This window comes from Stenella coeruleoalba (assembly GCF_951394435.1).
Source record: "Stenella coeruleoalba genome assembly, chromosome: 10".
Taxonomy (NCBI): Eukaryota; Metazoa; Chordata; class Mammalia; order Artiodactyla; family Delphinidae; genus Stenella; species Stenella coeruleoalba.
The window spans coordinates 38,102,982-38,128,508 of record NC_137156.1 but is presented as its reverse complement, the minus strand read 5'-3'; the positions used below and the strand labels follow the sequence as shown (position 1 = coordinate 38,128,508).

The following is a 25,527-nucleotide window of genomic DNA, read 5'->3' as shown; positions in this document are numbered from 1 at the left end:
CAGGTCTGGTGGCAGCAGACACCTCTGCCAGCCCTGGAAGCTGTCCCCATGGTGACAGGTAGGTGAGAGAGAGGCAAGAGGAGAGATGTCTGGAGGCTTCTAAAGGGGTGACTCTGTGCCAGCAGGGGTGTGGTTAAGGCCACAGCGGAGGGGGCTCCCACAGAGGCAGGCTGCTCACTTCCCTCAGAGACTGGGGGTCTGGACAGAGTGTCGGAGACAAGGACTCCCACCTCACCACCCCACCATCACTTCTCCACAGGCCAGGAGGCACCAGACGCTGCACTTGCCTCCTGCCAGAGTCCCCACCGCGGTAGCAGCCTGTGTGGGGGGGAGATTGACCTGCTCTGCTTCTCAAGTTTTAGACAAAGGAAAAGGGCCTCAGATTCCCATTTCAGCAGGAGGGGAAATGGGAAATTTTCACCACCCTCCTCCCCCATCTTGTCCCCATCTCTGGACCTAGGGTGAAGAGGTGAAGGGACGTCTCTGAGACCCAGTTAGGTCCTGCCTCCCACCCACTTCCACCCTCACTCCAGGAGAGGATGTCCAGGGTTGGCCAGTGACCTCCTGGAAGACTTCTGGGTTTACTATGCTGTCCCCACCACCAGGGTAGAAAGGCCAGGCTGAAGAGGGCTTTTCTGATGCCTCTGGGGAGCCATGGAGGGGAGGAGCTCCTCCCCGCATCCTTGTAGCTGCCATCCCCCAAACCCCCAAGTCCACATGTAGCCACCTCCCACTCGGAAGCCATCCTCCCTGAGGACTGTCCCTCTTTCCTCCTCTGTCTTTGGCTCAACACTGATGTCACCCCACCCTGCTAAGACCCCCTGCTTTAGGTCTCAGCCAGACCCCAGTGGGTCCCACTCATCTCCCACCACACCACTGGCACAGCTGGCATCTGCCCGCCAGCGCCCCACAAGGACCCTGGCCTGCCCCTTGGCAGGGGTGGGCCCCAGTTCAGGGATTGGGGGTGCGCCTGGGTAACAGGGGTCCCCAGTGCTGGGAAGGGGGACATAGACAGAAAGGTGCTCAGTCCCACAAACAGAAACAGGGCTATGTCGTTGGGGTTCCCATTGACCCCTTTGGGGGAGCCCCCTTTCTCAGGAACACCCCACCCCCTCACTTCATTCAATCCCAGAGCTGGAAGACCCTTTAAGTTTAAAGTTCCCCATCCTGTCCCCCAGTTTACAGGGAAACGGAGGCCCAGATGGGGCTGGCTTACTGGAGGTCACAAGCCAGAATTTGGGTCCAGGCATCCCTGTCCCTCCTCTCAGCGCTCTTTCTACTTCCTGGGCTCGGTCTCTGTCTCTCTCCACCTCTCCTCAACCCCTCTCTCTCCCTCTCTCCCGTGGAAGCAGGACACCTTCTCTGACCCCAGTCTTGAGGCAGAGATCAGCACAGGCCTGGATGCTTCTAGTCAAGGGTCTGAGAGTTTCCAAGGGTCTTTCTGCCACCTGAGTCGGGAAGGAGTCTGGGAAGGGCCCAGAGGCAGTTCTTGCCCATCCCCTCCAGGCCCTGTCCAGGCCACACAGGCCAGCCCTCCCACTCGCCCCGCCCAGTGGGTGTGTTTGTCCACACACTCACCTTGGCCGGAGTGAAGCCTCATTAAATGGCCCTGCATTCATGAGAGGGAGGGAGATGCCAGCACTGCACGGGGGCTGCCAACACCACGGCGCCCAAAAGAGGGCATGCACACGCACTCACCCACGTGCCAACACCCATGCACGCGTTCACACACTCACACATGCACAGGGCTTGGGCATACCTCAAATGTTAGTGTTTGTTGCTGCGAGTAGTGTTATTCTTTCTCCTTGGGATTTCTCTTAGTCAAAACCTGGCTTAACAACCCACCTCCTCACTCCCGATCAATGCAGGCCAATTCTTCTCCCTTTCTTTCCAACTATCTGTTTTTATTTGAATACATCAGCAGGAAAAAGATTTCGAGGCCTAAGTTCAAAGCCCTTTCCCAATCTCTGTGATGTGTAGTTATAAAAATAATGCTAAGAACAGAAAGTGACCTTTATGTATAATCTATAGTCCTTGATGACTTCTGGCTTTTCTTTTCTCGAGAAAATAGATTTTTTCCTGGTTATTAAAAATAATACATGTGCTTGTAAAAGTATTCAGACAATACAGAAAAGTCTAAAGATATGAGTCAGAAGCATCTGAAATTTCACCACTGAGAGAACGACAGATAACCTGGTGAATATTCTTCTGGACTTAAAAAAAAAATGCACACACACACACAAGTACACACAGATATTTTTATATTAAAAAATGCCAGAGTAATAAGCATGCTCTTTTCTAGTCTGCCTTTCTCTCTCAACAATACATTATAGACATCTCTAAATGGCAGCAGCGACGTTCACTGCGTGGACAGTTGGCACTCGCAGCCTCTCTGACTCACGCTCTACTCTACTTCTCACCACCTCACAGTCGAGAGTGAATTGGTGGATGTCCTGGGAGGTGGGGACACTGAGAGTGGGGCTCTACTTAGCACAGCATGTGTAGGTGGAATGGGGCCTTGCAGAGTGCTGAGTCCATTCGGCCGAGATTTGGCTGGCCTCAGGAGGCCTCAGAGAAATGGGAAACTCAAAATATTTTTAAAGACCAGAACTACTAGAGAGACAGGGTGATGGATGGAGTGGTAGGATTTGCATTTGCGGGGGGGGGGGGGGCCTGCCAAGTTGACCTCAGAGCACAGAGACCTGCTGGGTGCTGACAGGGCTCCATGCCCAGGAAAGGTGAATTTGGGAGCAGGCAGTTCAAGAAGCAGTGTGGAGGGATACCTCCATGCGGGGTTGGGGTGAGTTCAAGAAGAGTTTCGGCTTTTTTCTTGGATTTATTTATACCCAACCTCTTTCTAAAAAGGTATTATAGTAGCTTTCCACAAAGGACATATGCAAAAAGGTCAGGCAGCTAGAAATAGAAAATCAGGCCCGGGAACAATTTCCATCTGAAGTGAAGGGCCACACAGGAAAGGGCCCTGCTTTTCCCAGCTCCTGGGGATGAACCGGTGAGAAAAGCAGAATGATCCCAAAGGGGAGGAAGAGGAGAGGATCTGGCTGACATAAACAAACACTGCACCAAAAGTCAGAAATCTTGGGCTTCCCTGGTGGCGCAGTGGTTGGGAGTCCGCCTGCCGATGCAGGGAACACAGGTTCGTGCCCCGGTCCGGGAAGATCCCACATGCTGCTGAGTGGCTGGGCCCGTGAGCCATGGCCGCTGAGCCTGCGCGTCCGGAGCCTGTGCTCCGCAACGGGAGAGGCCACAACAGTGAGAGGCCCGCGTACCGCAAAAAAAAAAAAAAAAAAAAAAAAAAAAGTCAAAAATCTAGATTCGTCTCCAGGTTCTTCCCCTTCCTAATTGTATGAGCTTGGGTAACCACAGCATCTTTCTGAGCCTCAGTTTCCTCATCTGTAGACACGAAAGTAAAAATATCTGAGTCACCACAAGTGCATAACACAAGACTCCGTTCCTGGAAATTACCTGACCCACCTGTACAATTTGCATTGAGACCCGCCCTTGGATGGGATCAACTTCATGGTGCACACCCTGCATAACTGTACCCCTGGGAATAGATCATCATTAGAGGAGGAAAGAGAGGGAAGAACCAAGGAAGTACGTTTATGGTGCCTGCCAGCCCCTTGCCCTTCTGAAGTGGGTCCACGCACAGTCTCTCTGAAGCAGTGGCCCACAGGCAGCCATGTTTTATATTCATGACCCCCTCCTCCAACCCAGTGGATTGGATCAGGGGTGGCACTTAACCCAAGGGCAAGTTATCAACAGGTTTCCCAGGGATGTACGTATGACCGGGCACAAAATGGTGGGCCAGTCGAGTGGGCTCTTTCTCTCGAGAACTTGAGTCTGTGAATGCTGGGAGCTGTCACTGGAAGGTTGTGAGGGAGACTTAGAGCTGGAGATGTCTGGAAAGCAGAAGTCATGAAAGCGCAGACACTATGAGTCAGGAGAGAACTGCATGGGTAAAAAGAAGCAGATGCTGGAAAGTGGCTGAGTCACGCCAGGGTGGTTAGCGACTGCTGTTGTAACAAACCATCGCTAACCTCAGGGACTTAAAACAACACTTATTTTATTTTACCCCATGACTTCATGGGTCAGGAATTTGGGCAAGCTGGGCTGGGCAATACTTCTGTTCCCTGTGGCATCAACAGAGGTGTTCAGCTTGTGGATGGGCTGGTCTGGAGGGTGCAAGGCAACTTCATGCCCATGTCCGGTGCTTTGCAGGAGACGGCTGGAGGTCTGGACTGAGCTGGGATGGTCTACTAGAGCCCTTCACGCAGCCTCTCCAGCATGTCGGTCTTGGGGGAGTTGGATGCCCTACATGCTGGTTCAGGGCTCCCAGAAAGAACATTCCAAGAGGCCTGAGCTGAAGCTGCAAGGCATCTTCAACTCAGAATGTCACATTCTATGGGCCAAACAAGTCACCAAGACCAGTACAGATTCAAGGGGAAGGGAATTAGAGTCCTGTTCCCTATAGGTAGGATAACAAAAGATTTGTGGCCATCTTTACTCTGCCAGGTGAGGAGCCATAAACTCCTAAAACTACCTTGAATGCAGAATACCCATCTGGTTTAAGAAATTCATCCCTGTTATGGCTCTTGTGTTTGGCTTTCTGAGAAAGTCTGTCCCCCTCACTACACAGAGCCTCACAGTAGTGCTCCTGTACTTGAGTGAGGTCGAGTGAGTCTCTCTTCCTGGTACCCAATGAGCCAACCCGAAGCAGTGGTGGGCTCCAAGCTCCAGAAGAGAAATCCCAGGTGTGGCAGCAACAAGTTACCCAAGGTGTGAGCTGACAAAGGTGGGCATGGAGCCTGCAGTCTTGTCACCTTTCTGACCCTGTTTGCCCATCTGAAACAAGGAAATGAAACTCTCTGCTCTACCTACCTGTTCCTACCGAGTAACACGATAAAGTCTCTTCCTGTTCTTTGCCTGATCTCCCGGTAGTTCATATCATGACACATCTGCCCTTGATTTGGGATCATGTCACAAACCTTCACAGGGAAGTGAACGTTCCCCATCACTGCCTGTCCCCATGACCTTGGCAAGCCTGTTTCTCCCAAGGAAAGCATAGGAGTAGATGATTGAAATAAGTGACTTTAAGGACATCCCAGCTGTGAAATTTTAGCATTCTGAGAGGTCTGGGAAAAGGGAAAGGTTGGCACAAAATGATTTGGGGGCAAGTGGGCAGCTAACTGGTGGTGAATAAGGGAGGCCAAGTAGAGTGCAGAGTGGGGCTCACAGGGCCAGGACAGAAACAGAGATTGGGGGTTGGGGGTGGGCAGTACAAGGGTATAGGAGGGATGGTGGGGCTGGGTGTTGAGAAGGGAAAGGGCAGAGTTCTTACAGGTAGTGGATCAATTTTATTCCTCCTTCTTTGTCTTCCTTCCTCTTCCTTGAGCCTTCTAAGTTTTTTTCACCCCTCGTGGCCTGTGCGTACTCTGTTTCCTCTGCTTGGAAGATTCCCTCTGCCCCCCAAAGGCTAACTCCAATCATTGTTTAGGTATCTTCTAAATGTCTCTTCTTCAGAGAAGACTTCCCTGGAGCCCCAACCCAGATAAGACCCTCCTCTTACCTTTTTCCAGAGCACCAATTTCCCTCACAGCATTAATTGTGCTCATAAGGATACATTTCCCAGTGCAATTATGAGCTTAGTGTCCACTAAACAGGAGCTTCCACGAAGGCAGCATTTAGGAGTTAGTTGGGTTGGGCACCAGGCTGCAGGTCCCCACTGTCCACGCCACAGAGCAGGAGCCATGATGTTGGGGCCGAAGGGAAGAAGGGCTCCCTCCAGGGGCCTGAGGGGAAACCCCAGGCTCTCACCCATACCCCCTCCAGGCCCAGCCCACCTGCCGCCAACACACACCGCCTGACCCGGAGCACTAGAACACCGCAGCTTTATTGATTGAAACAACCGCGTCCGCAACTAGAGGTTACATCTGGGGGGTGTGGGGGGGAAAGGGGAACAAAGAGGGGGCAGAGGCTGGGGCGGAGACAGAGAGCAAGGCAAAGGGGTGAGGATGGGGTCATGTGACTAAAACAACCCCAGTCCCTTTCACCCGTTAATGAGGGTCTCCGGTTGTGCTTTTTACCTTGGTGGTAGGGTGGGCCTGGGCACGGAGGGGTTGGCTTTCTCCCAAGTCTGGAGGCCGCAGGGCTGGAGCAGTCCCCTCCCTCCCCTGCCCTTTCTCCTGGGTTGGAGGTAAAGGCCTTGGTGAGCTGGCTACCCTGGGGCAGGAAGGATGCTTGGAGGCCATGGGTGCAGAGGGGCCAGCAGAGTTGTGCTGAGATGGTGATGATGTGAGCATCTGTGGGGGGATGCCAGGAGCGAGGGCATTCCTAGGGGTGCCCCTGGGAAATGAATGCAGGTGACATGAGGGGAGGGGCTGGTGGTGGGCAAGGGCCATCTCTCTGGACCTCAGCTTTCTCACCTGTACAGTGGGGACACTGGATTAAATGGTCTCTAAGGTCCCTTCCAGCTCTAAGGGTCAAGGGATCCCCAGGAAAGAGTGGTCCTTCTGCCCTAACACACACCCTCACACACACACACACACTCTTACTCAGGCATACACCCTCTCTCTCTCACACACACACACACACCCCCTCTCATCCACGCACACACACAGCAGCACTGACTCAACAGAGAGGGGGTGCTATCCTGCCTTTGGAATTGAGGAGGGCTCCCCTGAACCCAGAAACTCAACCAGTGGCCCTACAGGGACCCTCCAATGCAGGTTCACCCACCCCATTCCTGAGGACCCTGAAAATACCCCCGTCCCCCTTGAGCTGTCCAGAGAGAGGAAAACACAAGGATTTGCCCTGCTCCCCCAGGTTCCTCTGGTCCTTAGGGGGAAGTCAACAGGATAAGGACACCAGGACACATTGACCTTCATTCCCAGCCCAGGCTCATGTGAAGACAGAGGGGAGGGGAAAGAGAGTCCCTTTCATCTGGGAGCCTGGGGGAGGGCAGCAGCCACAGCCAGTGTGGGCAAAGGGCGTCAGCCTCCGTGTGGCACCCAGGCTTGACCTGGGGCAGGAGGGGCCGTGGCCTGGGATGCGGGGCCAGAATTGGGGGCAGGGAGACAGTACCTCTCCCAGTGCAGGGCCCAGTAACATCTGTAACATCTGTACCGGCACCCAGAGAGAGGGATGTTTGACCAAGCTCCTCCTTGCTGCCTGGCATGAGCAGTGGCCAGAGGTGTGACAACCCCAGGACTGTAGTACCTGGCTTCCAAGGCTGGCTCCACCTTAACTGTCTGTGTGACCTGGGGCAAGTCCCTCCCCCTCTCTGGGCTTAACTCTCATTCTTACCATGAGAAGTTAGGATCTCTATGCCCCATCCCAGCACCGACAGCCTGAGCCAGGGGCTTTCACTGAGCATAGGGAGAGGGCAAAGTGAATGAGAAAGAAGAGTCAGAGCTATCCCAGAGAGGGCAGAGGCGGAAGGAGCGTCCCAGGAGCAGGGGGCTTAGTCTGCAGGCTTAGCTCGGCACCCCGGGTGGCCGTCTATGGTTCCAGGGGCAGGACAGCCAAGCTGAGGCTCCCTGTCTCTTACCTGTACAGCACCTGGCCCCAGGAGTCCCTTTGTCCCCCAGACACCAAGCTGGAGGGGACAGGGGTAGAGGACCCTAACACCCTGAGGGCTGACCCTGGACTCCCTGTTTTAAGGCCACAAAATGCCTCAGCCACCCTGACCCAGAGGGTGAGACTGCCACTGGGGAGATGCACTGGATCCAGCCAGGCTGGTCTCCCCCGGGCTGGGGGTCCTCATGGGCCACCAACCAACACATGGACACTGATACCCACTGGCACACAGACACGCATGGCACAGGTGATGCTGACACAGAGGTGCTGACTCATAGGCACACAAACACTGACTCACAAGTCACCCAGGGACACACAAGGACACTCATTCCTTGCAGGACCCCCCACCACACACACACACAGGCTAGCACCCCCCTAGGTGCTCGCATCACACACTGTTAATGTCAGCACACACTGACACCCACATCCGCTGCAGACCTGCTGGCACATGCAGACACACGCAAGGTCCAAGGATCTCAGCGGCTCCCTCGGGCACTTTGTTAGCCCAGGTCAAGCCACCCTGGAGTCAGGGCTGCCCCGGTCCCACCCCAACCTCCCTCTGGAAGTGCTCCCTGGTGCTCCCCCACTCTGCACTCTCTGTCCACATGACCATGTCCCCTCTCTCCAAACAGACCAGAACTCAGAGGCCATGTGTATGTGCTTCAGCTCAGCTGACATATGCTGACTCCCTTTTCTGTATCCAGCTCTACAGATGTGGAGGTGAACAAGGGAGAGAGGGTCTCCATTATGGAGCAGCCAGAGCAGGGGACAGATGTATTCAAAGGTCATCTGAGGGCAGTAGGCATGGGGCAGCATGGAGCCCCAAGGAGGAAGCGCTCTGATCTCCAGCACCCACGTCAGCCGGGGCCCGGGGGAAGCACCTGGCAGGTGACAGGCCAGTGGTTCCTACTCTAGGGTTCTCCTGAGGAGCTTTCAAACATTTCTGATGCCAGGTTGCACTCCAGTCCAATTAAACTGGAATCTCTGGAGAGGGCCCCAACCATCGGTGCTTTCTAAAAGAATCTCTGGTGGTTCTATTCTGCTGGGAACCACTGATTTCTATAATCCATTCCGCTAGGCAAAGCCCGTTGAGAGATTTCCATAACAGACCCACTTGTGATGGGCATGCGGGTGGGATGGGGTCAGGGGAGGGTTGGAAGGCTCAGAGGAGGAGCTCACAGTCTAGTTGGGACAACAGACCCTGCACAGATGGGACAGTTAAGAAGCAATACCTGCAGAAAAATGGCAGCACGTTCTGGGAACCTGGAGCCACTCACTTCGGACAGAGGCCTTGGCTGGGCCGGGAAGGCAGCCACGCTGGTCGGGTATCAGGAGCCCCCACTCCAGCCCTGGCCTGGCCACCCACCAGCTGTTGGTGATGATGATAACACCAGCCTGGCAGAGCTGAGATGGGCAGCGCTTACTTTGGTTTCCTGCCTGCCTCCTGGCATTGCAGTGCTGCCTCTTCTCTGCAGCTGTCCCCACCAAATGCTCCAGGAGGAGCCCTGTGACACCTCCACCAAAGATGCCTTCATTTCCATAGGGTCATCTGTAAGCTCTTTGTCACCCATAGGGGATAAAAGGTAGAAATTCGGGTGGTAGCAGGCAGCTTGAGACTACAGAATAGGGCTGAAGTGGCATATATGGCCAGCACTCCACAAACATTCATGTCACAAATGAAGATGGACATACTGACCTACGCAGGCACTCACAAGAGACGGGGGTTAGACCCAGCCTCACATATGGATAACTGCACACGCAGATACATATTTGCACACACTCCTGCTAGAGATATACCCACAGTGGTACACAGACAACAGATGGGCCCACACATGCTCACACGTGCACACCCACACAGCCACATGCACACACACGTGATGACTCACCCTGGAAGGGGTTGGGCCTCCTCTCTCCCATGGACCGCTAGGAGGGGGGCTCAGGGATGATGGTGAGGAGGAGGTCTAGGTCCCATCATGTTCGTCTCAGTCTCCCAACCCAGGACCAAGGACACGGAGCCCTTTCCCAGTTTTGGGGCACAAGGCTCAGCTCCCAGGGAACATGGTGACCAGCAACTGCCCCACACACCACCCCCAGCCCTACAAACCCCTCCTCCTTCACTGACCCTGGGCGGGGAAGGGAACAGCCTATTAGACAGTGCTTTGCGGTGGAGGAGGACAGGGCAGCCCCCTACACACACCCCGTCCAGAGCACCCCTTCATGGCAAGTATATAAGAAATGGAGGTTCCACTCTACTCCTAAGATCAATGTCCAATATGGGGGCATGAAATCATAAAAGCAGGACTTCTCCTCTGCCCCTCTCGGAGCCAAGCCTCACCCCAGAAAATGGCTTGGCCACCACCCCTCCCCCCTGGCTCAGCTGGGGGCTGAGGTTAGGCCAGCCGAGCAGGGCAGGGACTGTGTTCTCAGGAATACAGCTGCTTGTGGGGCGGGGTGCAGTGGGATGGGGACGGTGGGGAAGGGGTCAGTCTCCAGACTGTCCGGGCCCAAGACCCTGCGCTAGGTCCCTTCGAAGGGGGCACAGTGAGGGGCGGGATATGACATCCCAGGAATGAATGGGTCAGGGGATATGGGTGGCCTGGGCTCTCCGGCTTCTGGCCTTCGCTCTGGGAACAGAGTTGTGTGCAGCTGGTGCCTCATGTCCTTTGTCGTTCGCAGAGTCAGTCCCGCTTGGCCCTCTATGACCCCGGCCTCCTCCATTCCAGGGGGCCCCAGAGTCCAGCCAAGGGCAGGGCTCCTGTGTCTGCTCCCCTTCTGGCTCCTTCTGGTAAAGCCACGGGGCTGAGCTCAGCCTTGAGTCAGGGACAGGGGAAGGTCAGAAACACACCGCAGGTGCAGCCAGGACAAGGCCTGTGTGGCGCCGAGGTCCCTGGAGTGGTGGATGCCATTCAGGCGAGTCCCGTCTCTGCAGCAAAGAAGATGCTGGCAGGTCAGATAGAAACTTGTGCTTTAATATATCTCTGTGTGTGTGAGCGTGGGTGTGTGTGTGCGTGTGTCGAACAAACGTCTCCGGGGCCTCAGTGCTGGGCCGCTGTCCTTGTTCTCTGCTCATCCTCACAGCCAATGCAGGCCCCCTCACTGGCGGGCGGCTCTGCCCCTGGACACCCCGGCTGGCATGGGGTCAGTCTTTGGTACGATGCGGACACTTTGGTGTGCCGGGGGCGGGGTGGGGGGGCCACGAAGCGCTCATCATCTCTGCAACGCCAAGAGGAAGATGGCCATGGGCCCCCAGAGCTGTGGGCGGGACTGCCAGGGGGCTCCACTGCCCGGCATCACCACCACTGTGACGGGAAAGAGAAGGGAGACAGGCCAGGGCTCCGGTCAGCTCAGCAGGGCCAGGGAGGGCTGTTCCTCTGCCCCCTCTCTGTGCTCACAGACACACTCGTAAGACATGAGGTGGTGTGCTCTGCCTGCTGGGTCCAAATCCTGGCTCTGTGGCTCACTAAATAAGACACAGAGCAATTCACTCAACCTCAGTGGCCTCAGTTTCCTCGTTTGTAAAATGAGTCTAATAGGAAGAGCCACCCAGAGGACTGTGAGAAATAAATGAGATCACGCATATACAGGTGTTGGTACCTTGCCTGGTACATCGTAATCACTTGGTAAACTCCAGCTGTTATTATTGCAAACATCTGGCCCTCAGTGGCGGAGGGGGAGGGGTACACATTCACACCTGGACACACACACACACACACACACACACACACACACACACACACACGGATGTACCTAGACACAGACGCTGCTACTGTAAACTTAGTAAGCTCACAGGAGGGTCTGGTGGTCTCATTGTCCTCCATACGGCCCACAGCCTGAGCCAGGGTGGGGCCCAAGGTGGGTACCAAACACATCAGCAGCTGTTCCCACAGTCACCAGCACATGCATCCCATCACCCAGCCACTCTGAACCCCAATTCAGACAGCAACGCCTCCCCTGACACAGGCACCCACCCACACAGTCCCCCAGAGATTCAGCACCCCCGCCCTCTTTCCATCCTGCACCTTTATTGGGATCCATCTGCTTCCTGGGACACTCTCCCTTCTTCAGTGTGACGTCATCTATGGCGATATCCCCCAGGTAGCCCGAGCCTCGAACCCCCTCAAAAATAATCTGGGGTGGGGTCAGAGAGCAGGGAGCAGGGATGAGGGAGGTTCTGCACCACAGACTCCCAGCCCTTAGCCTCCGTCTCCCTGGAAGGCCCCCCATCCCTGCAAGCTTTTCTCCTCAGCTCCCAGGAGCAAGCCCTGGGCCCTCCTGAGGGCTCCCCGGCTGGAGCGATGGCCCAGGGCCTGGAGAGCTGTGAGGAGCCCTGGGCCCAGCAGACTCACCTGGAAGGGCCCACTGGGGTTGATGGGCACATGCGCCTGCTGCCACACGTTGCCCTTATTGCCACTGAGGGACCAGGCGTGCGTGTCCAGTGCCCCTTTGTTCCGGGACCGCACCAGGAGGTTGAGGGAGCCTGTGGTGGGTGTGAGGAGAGGGGGCAGTGAGGGGGCACCCTCACCTTTCCCCATTCACCAGGCTCAACTCCCTACCACTGCCCGCAGCACAGTCCCCGCTGGGCAGGACATTCTCCCCATCGCAGACTGGCTCGGTGTCCTGTTATCCCAGAGGGGACCTCAGCATGGGAAAGAGAGGGGACAGCAGCAGGGCAGCAGGGCTTCCACTTATCGGGACGATTGGCAAATTCTCTTTCATTTCTTCCTTTCCTTCCTAATCAGCTAATTCCCCCCCCCACAGTCACTCACTCACACACACAAACACACCCACACACAGCACCCTTCCCCCTCTAGACAGGGGAGTTGTCCCAGGACACTGGGGCCCATATCTGAACACAGAGCAGGATTCCCGAAGCACGTAATGCACACGCTTGGTGGTACACGATACATGCAATGATTTCTGGAGGTACAGGAACGGACTTTAAAAATTTAACACTTGGAGGGTGGCAGGTGGGTGAAATGGGTGAAGGGACTAAAAAGGTACGAACTTCAAGTTATAAAATAAATAAGTTCTGGGGATGTAATGTACAGCATGGTGACTATAGTTAAGAATACTGTATTGCATATTTGAAAGTTGCTAAGAGAGTAGACCTTAAAAGTTCTCATCATAAGAAAAAAAAATTCTGGTGATGGTTGGCTGTTAACTAGACTTATTGTGGTGATTGTTTTGCAATATGCACAAATGTCAACTCATTATGTTGTACATATGAAACTAATATAATGTCCATTATACCTCAGTGAAAAATTTCATACTTATATATATGTTTTAAGAGGTGAATAAAGCTAGCCTTTCAAACCCACAACTTCTCTAATATTGATGCTTAGGACAAAGCTAAGAAAAAAGGAGTGAGTTGATTCAAAGAAAGATATTAGTATATGTGCTACATAGCTGTGGTAAAATGTGAAAATTTGGAGTTATTAGCCTAGGGGTGCTGAGCCCCTTCGCCCACAGACCCAGGGGCCTGGGATTGTGGAGATGCTGAGGGGCAATGGAAGAGAAGGAAGGGATCAGGCCTCGATGAAGAGCACCCAGGCAATGTCATGCCCCCTTGCCGGCTCTTCTAGCCTATCTCAAGCCTCCTATGATATAAAGACTTGGCTCAGAGAGAAGGGGAATCAATCTTAGATGGCACCTGGTAGCTGGCATTTCCATGGCACTGCCCCAGACAAAGCCACACCATCTGTGACACCAGATAGATGGACCCCCAGTGGGGGAGGGCCACCAAATGTTACCTGCCTGAGATTAAAGGAGTTGGCTTGGACCTAGGAGAGCCAGTGAGGCACAAGGACTGGGGACAGCTGGTGCCCAGAGCTGCCAGGTGGGGTGGGAGGGGAGGGGAGAGGAAGGACCAGGACAGCAAGAAACACCCACCCCTTCCCAGCAGCAGACCCAGGCCTGGGGGAGGAGCAAACAAAGGTTCAAGGCATGTGGAGAACCCTCACCAGCAGATGGGGCCCTGAGAGGGCTGAAGCCAGCACCCAGTGGGCCGGGAGATGCCACACTGGCTTAGGCAGGGCCCAAGCCCCAGAGACTTTTGGGCTTCTCACCAGCCCCAAAGGGACCTCCCTCTCTTCCCCTTCCTGAAGATCTTCCCCGGTTCCAATCCCCCAACCTCCAGGGTCCAACCTCCATCTCCAAACCATTTCTTCCTCCTCCACCACCCTGCCCCAAGGACCCTAATGGGGGAACCCCACCTTTTCACTACTCAAACCCAAATTGAATTTCTGCCCCCTTCCCTGATCATCCACCAGCTCCAAGATCTCCCCTCTTCCTGCCAGCGTTTCACAGGGTCAGCCAGGGCCTTAAGGGTGCCTGCTCACTACCTTCTTCCCTATCTTCCTGGCACCTCCAAAGCCACACCGAGCTACATGCTGCAGCCTGGACACAGCCCAGCTTTCCAGACTCTGGGCTTTTGCCTGGGTTGTTCCCACTGCTTGAGATGCCCTCCCCTACTACGTTCCCCTGACCAAATCCTTTTTGTGCTTCAAGCCCTGTCTGAAATGTCACCTCCTCCAAGAAGTTTTCCCAGGCTTGAGCTGGGAGCCCTCTGTGCTTCCTGTGAACTCTGAGACCTTAAACTGCAGTTCCCCATGCCCAGACCACTCCCTGCTCTACAGTGTGGTAGTTACTGGGATTCACATCCTCTCTCCCTATTTGGCTCCTGAGGGAAAGTCCCCATCAAATTCCTATCTGTTCTCGATATTTGAATGCTCAGTGAAGAACTTGCCATCACTGTCATCAGGACTGACTGAAAAGAGGCTTCTCAGGGTAAGAAGTTATCTCAGGGTTCATCAAGCCCAGCCCTCCCTACCTCCCCATCATTCATTCATTCATCTAATTGAGCAGGCACTATTCTAGACACCAGAGACACATCCATGAATAAGATAAAGAACTCTGCTTCCTGAAGCTTATGCTCTTTTGGCAGTAATCACTATAAAGAAAATAATGCAGGAAAGGGATACAGAGGTGTTTTACATGGGGCTGTCGGGGACCTCTCCAAGGAAGCCTGAATGAGGGGAGGGGAAGAACATTCTAGGCGGGGGGAAATATCAAAAGCAAAGGCTTCTAAGGCCTCAAGTGCTTAAAGAAAAGCAAGGAGACCGGCGTGCTTGAACTGAGTAGAGTCAGGGGAGAGCAGCAGAAAATGAGGTCAGAGAAGCAGGCAGGGGCAGATCGGTACGGGAGGCCTAGAGAAGATGGTGATGGAAGGGGGCCGAGCAGGGGAGTAACATGACCTGGGACAGGGGTCACCTCCACAGCACCCCTGCTGGACAGTCCTGTCCAGGCACAGGATAGCCCATTCCTTTGCTGGGAAGATCTGCTACTTATAGGATCTGCCTCAGGTGGAATTCAAACTTGCCTCCCAGAAGCTCTCAGTGACTGGTGTTTGTCCCACCTGCTGGGGGCACCAAGCAAGCTCTGGAGCACAGACAGCTCCCTCAGGGCTTTTTCTGCTCCCAAGCACCTGGGCATCCCAGCTCTTAAGGCTTGATCTCCCAGGGCCCTACTGTGTCCAACATGCTCTTCTTGCCAGCTGGGTCTCCCATGCCCCTCCTGAACTGAGGATAAAATGACCAACTGTCCTGGTTTGCCTGGAATGTGGGACTTCTAGTGTTAAAAGTGGGAAAGGCTGGGGCAAGCCAGGATTGGTTTGAAGTGGTTACTCTAGCTGGGCAGGGAGGTCCTGGTCACCCTCACCCCCACCTACCCCACAGGAAGCTTCTCACGAAGTCCAGACCCAGGTCACGGGTGAATTGGATTGTGTGGATGGCCCGGGGGACCCCAGTGGATGCAGAAGGTTCCATCCCACCTCATTGCAGTTCGTCAGTTCGGCCTGACCCATCACTCTAGCTGTGGACACTTCACAATGAGCCTTTAGGTCCACACTTGCTTAAAGTCACTTCCTCTACCATGTAGCTGAGGAAAACAATGAAGCTTTCTAGGGTCTGTTAAGGCCTGATCACCAAGATGCACAGTTTAGAGGGAAAAGCAAGGCACAGAACAGTGTGTGTAGAATGGAGGGAAACAGAATATATGTGTACTGGCTTCTACATGCTTAAAGCATTTCTGGAAGTTTGCCCCAAAATCTAATACATTGATTGCCTCCGGGAAGGGACTCTAGGTGGCAGGAGGACTGGGATGGGAGAGGGACTCTCCTTATGCACCCTTTTGTACCTTCTGACCTGTGCAAAATACATTACCTTTCCCATAAATACGTAAACAAACAAATAAATAAAATTAAAATTGTCATTTCCTCAGCAGAGTCTTCCATAACCAGCCCCCAGAGTCAATCGGCTATTCCTTTTATCAGCTGTCTTGGCCTCCGTCCTTCTGCTGCAGACACACATCACAGTGGTCACCAAATCCTATCTGGTGCAATTAATTATTTAATGTCTGTCTCTCCCACTTGACTGTAGGTGCCAAGAGGATGAGGGATTTGTCCATCCTGTTCACTGCAGCACTAGATGCCTGGCACAGAGCAGGAGCTCTGGAAATGATGGCTGAACTGATGAGTTCATTGACTAATGTGGCACTCCTACCAGCGCCATCTCTTCCCAAAGGGCACTCCTTAGGTTCATGGTCATGCTTACGAAGTAGTACTTCCCCTCACTGCTCACAGAGCAGCTCCCTTCCAACCCTGCGTTTAGGGCTTGGGAGAGTCAGACAGACTTGGGTTGCTGTGTGATCTTGGGCAAATGCTTAACCTCTCTGGTCTATATGGTAACACCCCCCACACGTGGTGGTTGTGAGGGTTAATAAGACCACAGATGCATCCCTAACCCAGGATGTCACCTGGCACCTGGCAGGCACTCGATACATGCAACCTTTTAGCTGATTTCTCCATCCCCTCCAAGACTCATCCTGGTGGATCCATTTTCTTTGCACCCTCAGAAAGCCTTGATCATCTCAAAACCTCAGACAAGCTGGCTCTGGACTTCCCCCTTGCCCAGATTCTGCTCATATTCCCTATAAGGATCTGTGATTCAGCCAACTTGGGATGCCCAGGCCTTACCCGGGCCAGTCCCCAGCTTCCTGTGGACACCCCTCCCTGCCCCAGCACACACTCGTGCAGCTTACCTGGTCCCTCGACTCACCGATATGCTTCCCGTACATGTGGTAGAAGAAGGAGACGCAGTAGAACTTGGCGCTGGCGTTGTACAGGGGACTCACCAACCTCGCACGGTCCCCCAACTCCCGGGGCCTTGATGTCTCAATGAACATGTAGTAGCCTGCAGGGAAGGGGGAGATGTGCCAACAGCCTCCCCCTCACCCCTCCCAGGCCTCTTTCCATCTGATTCCTTTTGGGCCTTAGTATCAGCTGCCTGAATCCCAGGTGCCTCACCCCACCCCACCCAGTCCTCCCTGCCTCACGGCACAACACAGGAGTCTGGGCCAGCAATTGTGAGTGCTTAGCTCTGCTGCAGTTTCTCTTCTTCCCAATCCTCTAGCAGCTCAGAGCGCTTTCTCTCCTCTCAGACCGGAGCTCCCTGAGGCCGGGGCTGTGTCTCCTCTCAGACCAGGCTCCCCAGGGCTAGACCCCTCCCTGAAGCTGTTCTCCATTCCTAGCAGCAGGCCATGTCCTCACCCTCAGGGGTGCCACTTATGTCCGTGGGGGGACCAGTGTTGGGGGAGCGCTTGGGGTTCTGGGTGAGGGCATTCTGCCGGGTCCAGTCAAAGTTGTCTGTCAGGTCCTGGGTGTAGCCGCAGATCTTCTCATCCTCAAAGTGGCAGGTGTTGTCTGTATTCAGGGCAGAGTTGGGAGGGAATGAAACAAAGAGAGTCAGCCTCCTCAAGTCCCCTGGTCCAGCTTTGCCTTCCTGGTCACCCATGAGACAGCTCCCAAGCATCCAAGCAGCGGGCCCAGGATCCCAGGGCTTCAGAAACCAGGCAATGGAACCCATGACCGATCTATTCCCGGAACAGGACCTCTTCATCTTTTTTGTGCCACAAACCCTTCTGGCGTCTAGTGAAGTTAAGAATCTCATCTCAGAATAATTATTTAGGTGCATAAAATGAAAAACACAGGGTTACAAAGGAAATCAATTACATTGAAATACAGTTATCAAAATATTTAAAAAATAAATTTGTGATGTAATAGTAAGTGGGCTTCTCTATTATCTAATTAAATCACAGGATCCAGTGTTAGGTCTAACTACTGTAGTTTGAAATACTAATGAAATGATATTTAGAGATGGCTGCAAAAACTTTTAGGTGATGTGGAAACATTGGATTTCCACTGATGACAGAGTCACAGGTAGTGATTATACCACATTCCTACATTCATCACTGAAGATGTTAAATTTCTAGAAGTTAGGGAAAATAAAGAAGTAATTGTATGCTCTTCCAGGGTCCAGTTTCATGGACCCTTCTCATCCTTTGTAGGGGTGGTCCATGGATCTCAGACTAAGGACCTCTGCCCCAGGGAACAGAGAATGTGGATTAGCCTGGTCTTTCCATTTTTCTTTTCGGGACAGTGAATGGTGCTAAGTGAGGACAAAAGGCCCTGAGTTAGAGAGATGTTCTCCTGACTCCACCCGCACTTCAAGCCTTTAAGCCCCAGAATAAATCCTGGATGCAAATATCTCCAAGCCCAGCCTTGCTCCCTTCTGCTTTTTCTGCCAACTTCTGGCCTCCACACTATTTTCTCTCTGGGTTATCTCTTGGGGTCCCTCCCACCCGGGGAGCCTCTGTGTCCCTAAAGGGAAGGGGAAGCGGGTAGGGGTGTCTCACCTGACAGATTGGGAGAGTTGATGGCTGAGAAAGCAAGCAGGAAAACCAAGTCAGAACCAAGGTGTGGGGCTGTGCAGAGGGTGCGTGGGCTTAGGAACAGGGTCCCCAGAGTAGGCCTGGGGGCCAGAGGCTCCTGGCCTGCAGTGACAGGATAGGACACTGCACATTGGAGAACCCCAAGCTCAGGAACCATGTGGGGAATATGGAGGGGTCCCCTGGGCATGAGATGGGCCCACCTATTCCACCACCACAGCCACCACCACCTACGCTCTGTGTAGTGGATGATGCGGGAGGCCGTATCTCCAGCCCCGAAAGTGGTGTAGGGCGTGAGGCGGACCTCGTAGCTGTGGGGCACTCGAAGGTCGGTCAGGATGTACTCCAGCAGCTGCCCCTTCTCCACACGCCGCACCGGGATGGCCTTCACCATGGCGTTTTGCTGATTCAACTGTAGATACATGGAGTTCCCAGATGCCCGACACCCTCCACCTAACACCAGCCCAGGCCCTGGTGTGACTTTCGGGGGCAGTGCAGGGGGGCAGAAAGAGCAAAGGACTAGGAAGCCAGGCCCTCAGTTTCCTCATCTGTAAGATAGAGCAATCACCCCTTCCATGCCCACCTCCCAGGGCTGTCTTAATAATAAGTGATAGTAACACGTATTGAAAAATTAATGTGTGCTAGGCACTGTTCTACATGCTTTGCAATTATTAACTCACTTAATCCTCAAAATAATGATCCTATCAGTTGGAATAGTATAATTACCCCCATTTTACAGATGAAGAAACTGAAACCAAACAGATGTAGCTTGCCCAAGTTAATACAGAACTGAATTCTAGCTTAGGCAGTCTGCCTCAGAGTCACACTCTTACCCTCCACCCAACTACCCCTTAGTCTGGGCAGAACCACATGCAATTAGACTGGACTCGAGACTCGTATAGTGGCTCTGGCCTTGTGTCCTAGAGACCCTGTAGATGAGACTTAAGCTCATGCTTTAAGCTTCTGATATAAGAGTAGATTCTCTGTTTTGTGAGCAGGACTGGCTTTACCCACCTTCCCCCACATGAACCCAGCAGACCCCTGCCTAATTCTCAGGGCTGTGCCCAGAGCATGGGTTCAAAGGGGACAGGTCCCTAGAGCGTCCCAGCTCCTGTGTCCAGAACACTTTTTCCCTGGCTCTGAAGAGTTATCTCTAAGAGGGTCAATGTGTCTCCAACCCCTTCCCCCTGGCTTGATGAGTATTCCCAGGGCCAGCCTGCACCTGAGCCCCTGTCCCCCTTGGCCCACCTGGCGGACACTGAGTCTGTAGTTGAGCAAAGGGTCGACAGCGTCAGGCTCCCTCTGGGTCCACTGCAGCACGTAGGAGTAATTCTTGGACAGCTTGTGGCTGCGGGTGGGGTTGGGGGTGTCGAAGTAAAACTCCGGGCTGTAGGCTTTGGCTGAGAGGGCCGGGAGGGGGGCACGGGGCCGTGAGGCGCGGGGGATGAGGGGAGACACAGAGAGAGGAGGTGCGGGAGAGGGCGACAGAAGAGGATGCGTGGTACGGGGGGGCGGGGGAGGCAAAAAGAAGGAATATTGTGAGGAGAGGAGATGGTGGGAGAAGAGGAGATTGGGGAGAACGAGGGGTAGGCGGGGAGGTGGGAGATTGGGAATCCAAGAGGTGGTGTTGGTGAGAAGGGAGTGGAAAGGCCAAGGAAAGGACGGAAAAGAATAATGTGGTTAAGACACAGAGAAGGGATATTAGAGAAAACACAGGGGAAGAGAATTGGATAGAAGACACCAAGAAGGGTCATGGATTTTGAGGTAGAAGGAAGGGAAGAGAGATAGCGGCCAAAAGGTGGGGAAGACAGGGAAAGTGTGGGAGAACAGGGGAGGGGGAAGGAGGTGGGAAATGTCACAGGGGCCTCTGGCTGGCAGGGCTGGGTGGGGTGGGGAGGGGCTGGGTAGGTGGCCAGTGACCTGTGGCCCTAGCCCCCCACTGTGAGTGAGAAGATCCAAACAAGAGCTAAGGGGCACCCAGTCAGTCAGAGGCTGTTGGGAGAGCGGGGGCACAGTAAAATGGGGGACAGGCACACCTGGGGCTCTCCTCTGGGGTGCTGCTTCTGACAGGGTACCGGCTCTCTCCAAGGGAGGAAGAGAAGGGAGTGGGTCCGGCCTTTCCCCTCCACTCTCACCACGACCTTCCCTCCTTTCTGACTCACCCACGCCCATCTGCAGCCCCAAAATGCCCACCTGAATGACGTGAAGAGATGGGGCTGAAAGGGATTTCTGGGCACCGAGGGGCCTGAACCTCTAGAGTGACAGCTCAGGAAATGTGTGCTGGCTGGCCCAGCGCCACCCACAACGTTCCAGAGAAGCTGTTGGGCGCTTCTTCCCTCCTCTAAGCTACAGCTCAGGCCCCTCACATTGGGCCCTTAGTCAGGAAGAGATTTCCTATCTGCAGCCTCTAGGGCCAAGGACGAAGGAGGAGGGGCTTGAGAAGTGACGGCTGAGATGCGGCGGTGCCCAGGCCTTGAGCGGGTCGGTCTAAACCTGACGTGGACAGGGCTGGAGGGAAAGCGATCCCTGCTACTCAAACAGGTGGAAGCAGAGAGCTGGAAGGGGTGGAGCCTATGCCTCACGTAGGCAGGGCGTAAGCCAGGTGTGAATGGGCCTTTAAAGGCAAGGGCCCATACCTGGTGCTCCTGGGGCTAGAGGGGCGAAGTCTAGGCCTGGTGAAGGGAGCGGGCCTGTTAGATGCCAGGAGCCGGGCAAAGCTAAAACAGGCGAGGCTTAGGCCAAGTCGAGGCGGGCCTCGAAAGGGGAAGGCCTAGACCTAGAGTGGGCAAGTGGAGGGTTCAGGGCAGCGAGAGAACGTCCCGGTTATTTCCAGGAGGCCTGCGCGGGATCTGTACCTGGCATGGTCGGGTCCTGGAAAGGCAGGGCCCTAAAACAGGCGCAGTGAGGCCGGAAAGGGCGGGGCCCCAGGCGGAGCCTGGGCAGGGCTGGGGTTGGGGCGGAGCCTGGCGCCAGGTGGGCGGGGTTGGCTGGGGCGGGGCAGTCGGGACACTCACCCGAGACCTGGAAGAGGCAGGCAGCGGAGCCCACGTCGTTGGAGATGCTGCACTCGTAGCTGCCGCTGCTGTCGCGGGTGACGGCGTCGAGGCGCAGCTCAGAGTGGTCGGGGGCCTCGGCGGCGACGGGGACGGCAGGCGGCAGAGTCAGCAGTTGCCCTTTGAAGCGCCACACAGCCGAGGAGATGCGCTGGGGGCTGCCTCGAAGCAGCGAGCAGCGCAGCAGCACTGGCCGGCCCAGTGCCTGGCGCACGTCCTGGGAGCTGGGCTCCACCTCCGGCGGGACTGGGGGCGGGGGCGGCGGTCAGCGGGGCCTCTCTCCACCGAGTGGGGTCTGAGGAGCGGCCCCACGGGGAGGCGACGTACTCGCCCCTACTCCCGCCACCCCTCCCCCCACCCCCCAGCATCCTGGAAGGGTCTCAGGGTGGATACATACTTACAATATACAAAATAGACACACTCATACCTCCCCGACCTGCAGATACCTACTCCTTCCCAGCCGAGCTTCCCAGACTGGGCCTCTATTCATGCCTCAAATGGTCCCCTCACCCTCCGTGTAATGAAAAGCAGCATAACGTCGGGATTTACAGCATGATCTCCGGAGCTAGATAGCTTAGGTTCAAACCCCAGCTCTGCCTCTAACTAGCTGTGAGATCTTAGGCAAGTTACTTAACATCTGTGTGACTCGGTTTCCCTATTTGTAAAAATGGGTGAATAACAGAATCTCTACATAGGACTGTGGAGGGCTAGATGAGTTAGGGCATTGAAACACCCAGTGCTTGGCACGTGGTAAGTTAACTCTCGTCATTATACTATCAGAAGCAGTGTGTTCCCTTGAAGGTTCCTTCCTCCTTCAAACTCCCAGTTTCACTTGGCAAAATCAGTTATTTCTTTGCTCACTGGGTCCCTGGGAATGAAGATGGAGTAGAAGTGCGGCAAGAGTCATGGACCTCCATGTCTTAGAGCACGGGGGTCAAGGAGGGTTTAGGGGTATCAGCAGAGGGTGGGTGAAGGGGTGAAGAGGGGGCAGGCCTGACTGTAAACCGGGAGGGACAGCTCTGGACGGTAGTCTGGGTGGGGCGGTGGGACTCACACTGCACGTTCAGCTGCACCTGGGCCTCGCGGGGGCGCACGTTGAAGCCATTATAGCGAGCCGTCTGGCAGCGGTAGGTCCCACTCATGTCGCGGCTCACACGCTCCAGCCGCAGCTTCCCGTCCGAGGTCTCGAGGGGCAGCCCCGAGGGCAGCAACGCAGCGTCCTTGTCCACACGGGACCAAAGCACAGGCGGCCGCGGCTTGCCCCGCACCTCGCACTGCAGCTCGGCGGGCGAGCCCTCGCGCACGGTCACCACGGCCTTGCCCTTGGGCACGCTGATTGTGGGAGGCACTGCGGGGCAGGGAAGAGGTAGGAGCGGGGTTAGAGCTTCCCCTCACCGCCCCCCCCCATCCCCTGGCCTCTGCTCTGGGGCTCCTGCTTCCCTCCCACTAAGTGCGAGCCTCCTTTCCCATCCCTGATGTTCCACAGATCCTGCAGTATCTTCAAAGCAGAACTCCCCTCCCCAAATCCTCTCCACCTCCTGGGTCTCTACCTCAAGGTCTCCCAACTCAGAAAGAGTGTTGAAGTCGTCCAGGCCAATTCTTTCTATCCCCTTATCCCCAACATTACTAAGTTTGGGGGATTCCACCTTTTATTTATTTATTTGGGGGGGTTCCACTTTTTAAATAGTTCTGCTAAATATCTTCTCCCTCAATCCCTTCCTTCCTGACTACTGGCCCTGCTCTAGTGAAAGCCTCCATCTTCTCTTTCTGGAGTGTTATCACAGGTTGGTAGTCTGTCCCCCAACATCCTTACCCTTTCTTCAAAAGTGAAAGAATATCTGGGCTTTAGCAGGACACACAGCCAGAATAAAAACTGTATTTCCCAGCCTGCCTTATGGCTAGCTCTGGTCACGTGACTAAATCCTGGCCAAGATGGTGTGAGTCTTTAAATGGAGAGGCAGTGCCTCTCTTCCTCCCTGCAGGCTGGAATGCAGACTGATGGCTGCAGCTGGCACTGCCATCGTGGACGAGGGGGCACATGCTAAAGATAACAGAAAAGCAAGACAAGATGGAGCCTGGGGCTCTGAGGATTTGGTGGAGCAGAGCCACTATTCCAGCCTGGACTTCTCACTCTTACATAAAGAAGAAATACACATCTAGCTCATTTAAAGGCACCATTATTTAGGTTTTTTTCTGTTATTCACAGCCAAACCTAATCCAACCCAACACATTGCCCAAATTAAGGGTCTTTTAAAGACTTCCATGGGTCCCATCCCATATCACATCAAACAAATTAAATGTCTACATTAAATATAAATCGTAAATAACTCTACAAGGCAAGCTGAAGTCCAGTTATCTAGTTAGCATAATTTATACTCTGTAAACATTTATACATTTATTGGCTTTAATTCTGCAGTTTTCCCTTTGTATTTTGGAGCCAGTTAATTTTAATTTATTTTTCCAATTCTAAACCGTCTCCACAGGTCCTTAAAAAGCTTCTATGTCCTAGGCATCAAGCTGATGAATGAAATGAAGGAAATGGCCCTGTACCCCATTGATTTCCCTGTTTCTAAAACACCCCAGCTCCCAACCCTTCTTTGCCCCCACAAGATAAAGGGCTGTCCCATTTTGAGGCCATACTGCCCTCAGGCTAAAGCTCAACCTCCTTGGCTCTTCTAACAAGGCCCTTGTGCTCTGGCCTCTGTCAACCCCCAGCCTCATCTTCCTTTCCCATCCTGTGCTCCAGCTGTGGGATCCACTTGTAAGGAACATACTTCCTGAACACAGCAAGTCTCATACACCTTGGGGGCTCCCTGTCCCTCCTCTCATGGGCTTGAGCACGGGCAAATGCTCACATGGAAAATGGCTCCTCTAAGAAGCCTTCCCTGATGACCCCGGGCAGCCTGGTACTCCTCTTGTGCCCCCAGATGCTCTGCAGACCCCACCTTTAGCTCCTGAGTCTTATCTAAGATTTGTCCTTCCTTTTCCTCCACCTTGCCTGACCCTTCTGCAACAGGTCTATCTCTCTGTCTAGGCAGTGAGCTCTGATGATGGGGCTGTGGCATTCGTGTCTGAGTCCCCAGCTCCTCACCCCAGACATGGCTCTGTGATTTGCAAAATGGATTTGTGGAATCTGTGGAGGCCTAGTCCACTCCCAAAGCCCAGCTCAGGTCTGTCTCCTTCTGGAAGCCTTTCCTGACACCTCCAGCTACACCTGGCCTCTCCCTGTTCAGATGTCAGGATGGGAAGAGCTTCCAAGGCCATCTGGTTCAATGTCTCATAGAGGAGAGACTGAGGCCCAGAGAGTTGAAGAGGCTTAGCCAAAGTCAGCCAGCAACTCAGTGCAAGGTACTGGGGGCTGGAGATGAGATTCCAGAGACCTTCTCCAAAGTCACTCCCTCCAAACTCTTATAATTTTCAAAGTGTAAACCCTTCAGGGGTGGCTGAGAGCAGGTTCTGAAGTCTGGTTGCCTGGGTTTGAATCCCAGCTCCACCACTTATTGATGTGTAACCTTAGGTAAGATTCTTAAACTCTCTTAGCCTAAGTTTCCTCACCTCTAAAAACTGAAGATGAACCATCTACCCCATAAAGTAAATCATGAAGGTGAATGAGATAAATATAAAATCATCAGAACACATAGTAAACACTCAGTAAATGTTGGCCATTATTTCATTATCGTTATTTATTATTATTGGAATAAAGACCCAAATCCTCTGCAAAATCTGGCCCCTGCCAACCTCTCCACTCTCATCTCACTCTATTCTCCCAGCCACACTCTCCTTCTTTCAGTGCACCAAACGCTCCATGTACTTTCCTGCCTCGGTGCCTTTGCATATGCTAATTCCTTGGCCTGCTTTTCTCTTCCACCCTCCCTTTGCTCTCCTTTGCCTACTAAAATCCTGCCCCTCCCTCAGATCTCAGATCAAACCTGCTATCTTAGGAAACTCTTTCCTGACTCTCATGCATCACAGTTTGCATTGATACATTTATTTGTGGGATGATCTGAAAAACATTTGCTACTAAGTTCAATGTGGCCTGTTTTGCCCACCACTTTACTCCAGTGCGTAGCATAATGCCTGGCATATAACAGGTGTT

At 53.9% G+C, this 25,527-nt stretch overlaps 1 protein-coding gene across 2 annotated transcripts in view; it reads right to left on the bottom strand.

Moving 5' to 3' along the window:
• Positions 1-8,833: 8,833 nt before the first annotated feature.
• Positions 8,834-25,527, bottom strand: part of MDGA1 (MAM domain containing glycosylphosphatidylinositol anchor 1) — a 55,087-nt gene continuing 38,393 nt past the window's right edge. Inside the window, exons 8-17 of one of the 2 annotated variants that reach the window (XM_079934077.1) lie at positions 22,486-22,779; positions 21,393-21,677; positions 19,627-19,778; positions 18,613-18,790; positions 18,346-18,369; positions 17,201-17,353; positions 16,710-16,844; positions 11,943-12,073; positions 11,616-11,724; positions 8,834-10,895 (exon numbers count right to left, since the gene is read on the bottom strand). In XM_079934077.1, the coding sequence (XP_079790203.1) occupies positions 10,804-10,895; positions 11,616-11,724; positions 11,943-12,073; positions 16,710-16,844; positions 17,201-17,353; positions 18,346-18,369; positions 18,613-18,790; positions 19,627-19,778; positions 21,393-21,677; positions 22,486-22,779 (1,553 nt within the window). In that variant the 3' untranslated portion in view covers positions 8,834-10,803. The remainder of the gene's footprint in view (positions 10,896-11,615; positions 11,725-11,942; positions 12,074-16,709; positions 16,845-17,200; positions 17,354-18,345; positions 18,370-18,612; positions 18,791-19,626; positions 19,779-21,392; positions 21,678-22,485; positions 22,780-25,527) is intronic. The other variant, XM_079934078.1, reaches the window with a different exon arrangement.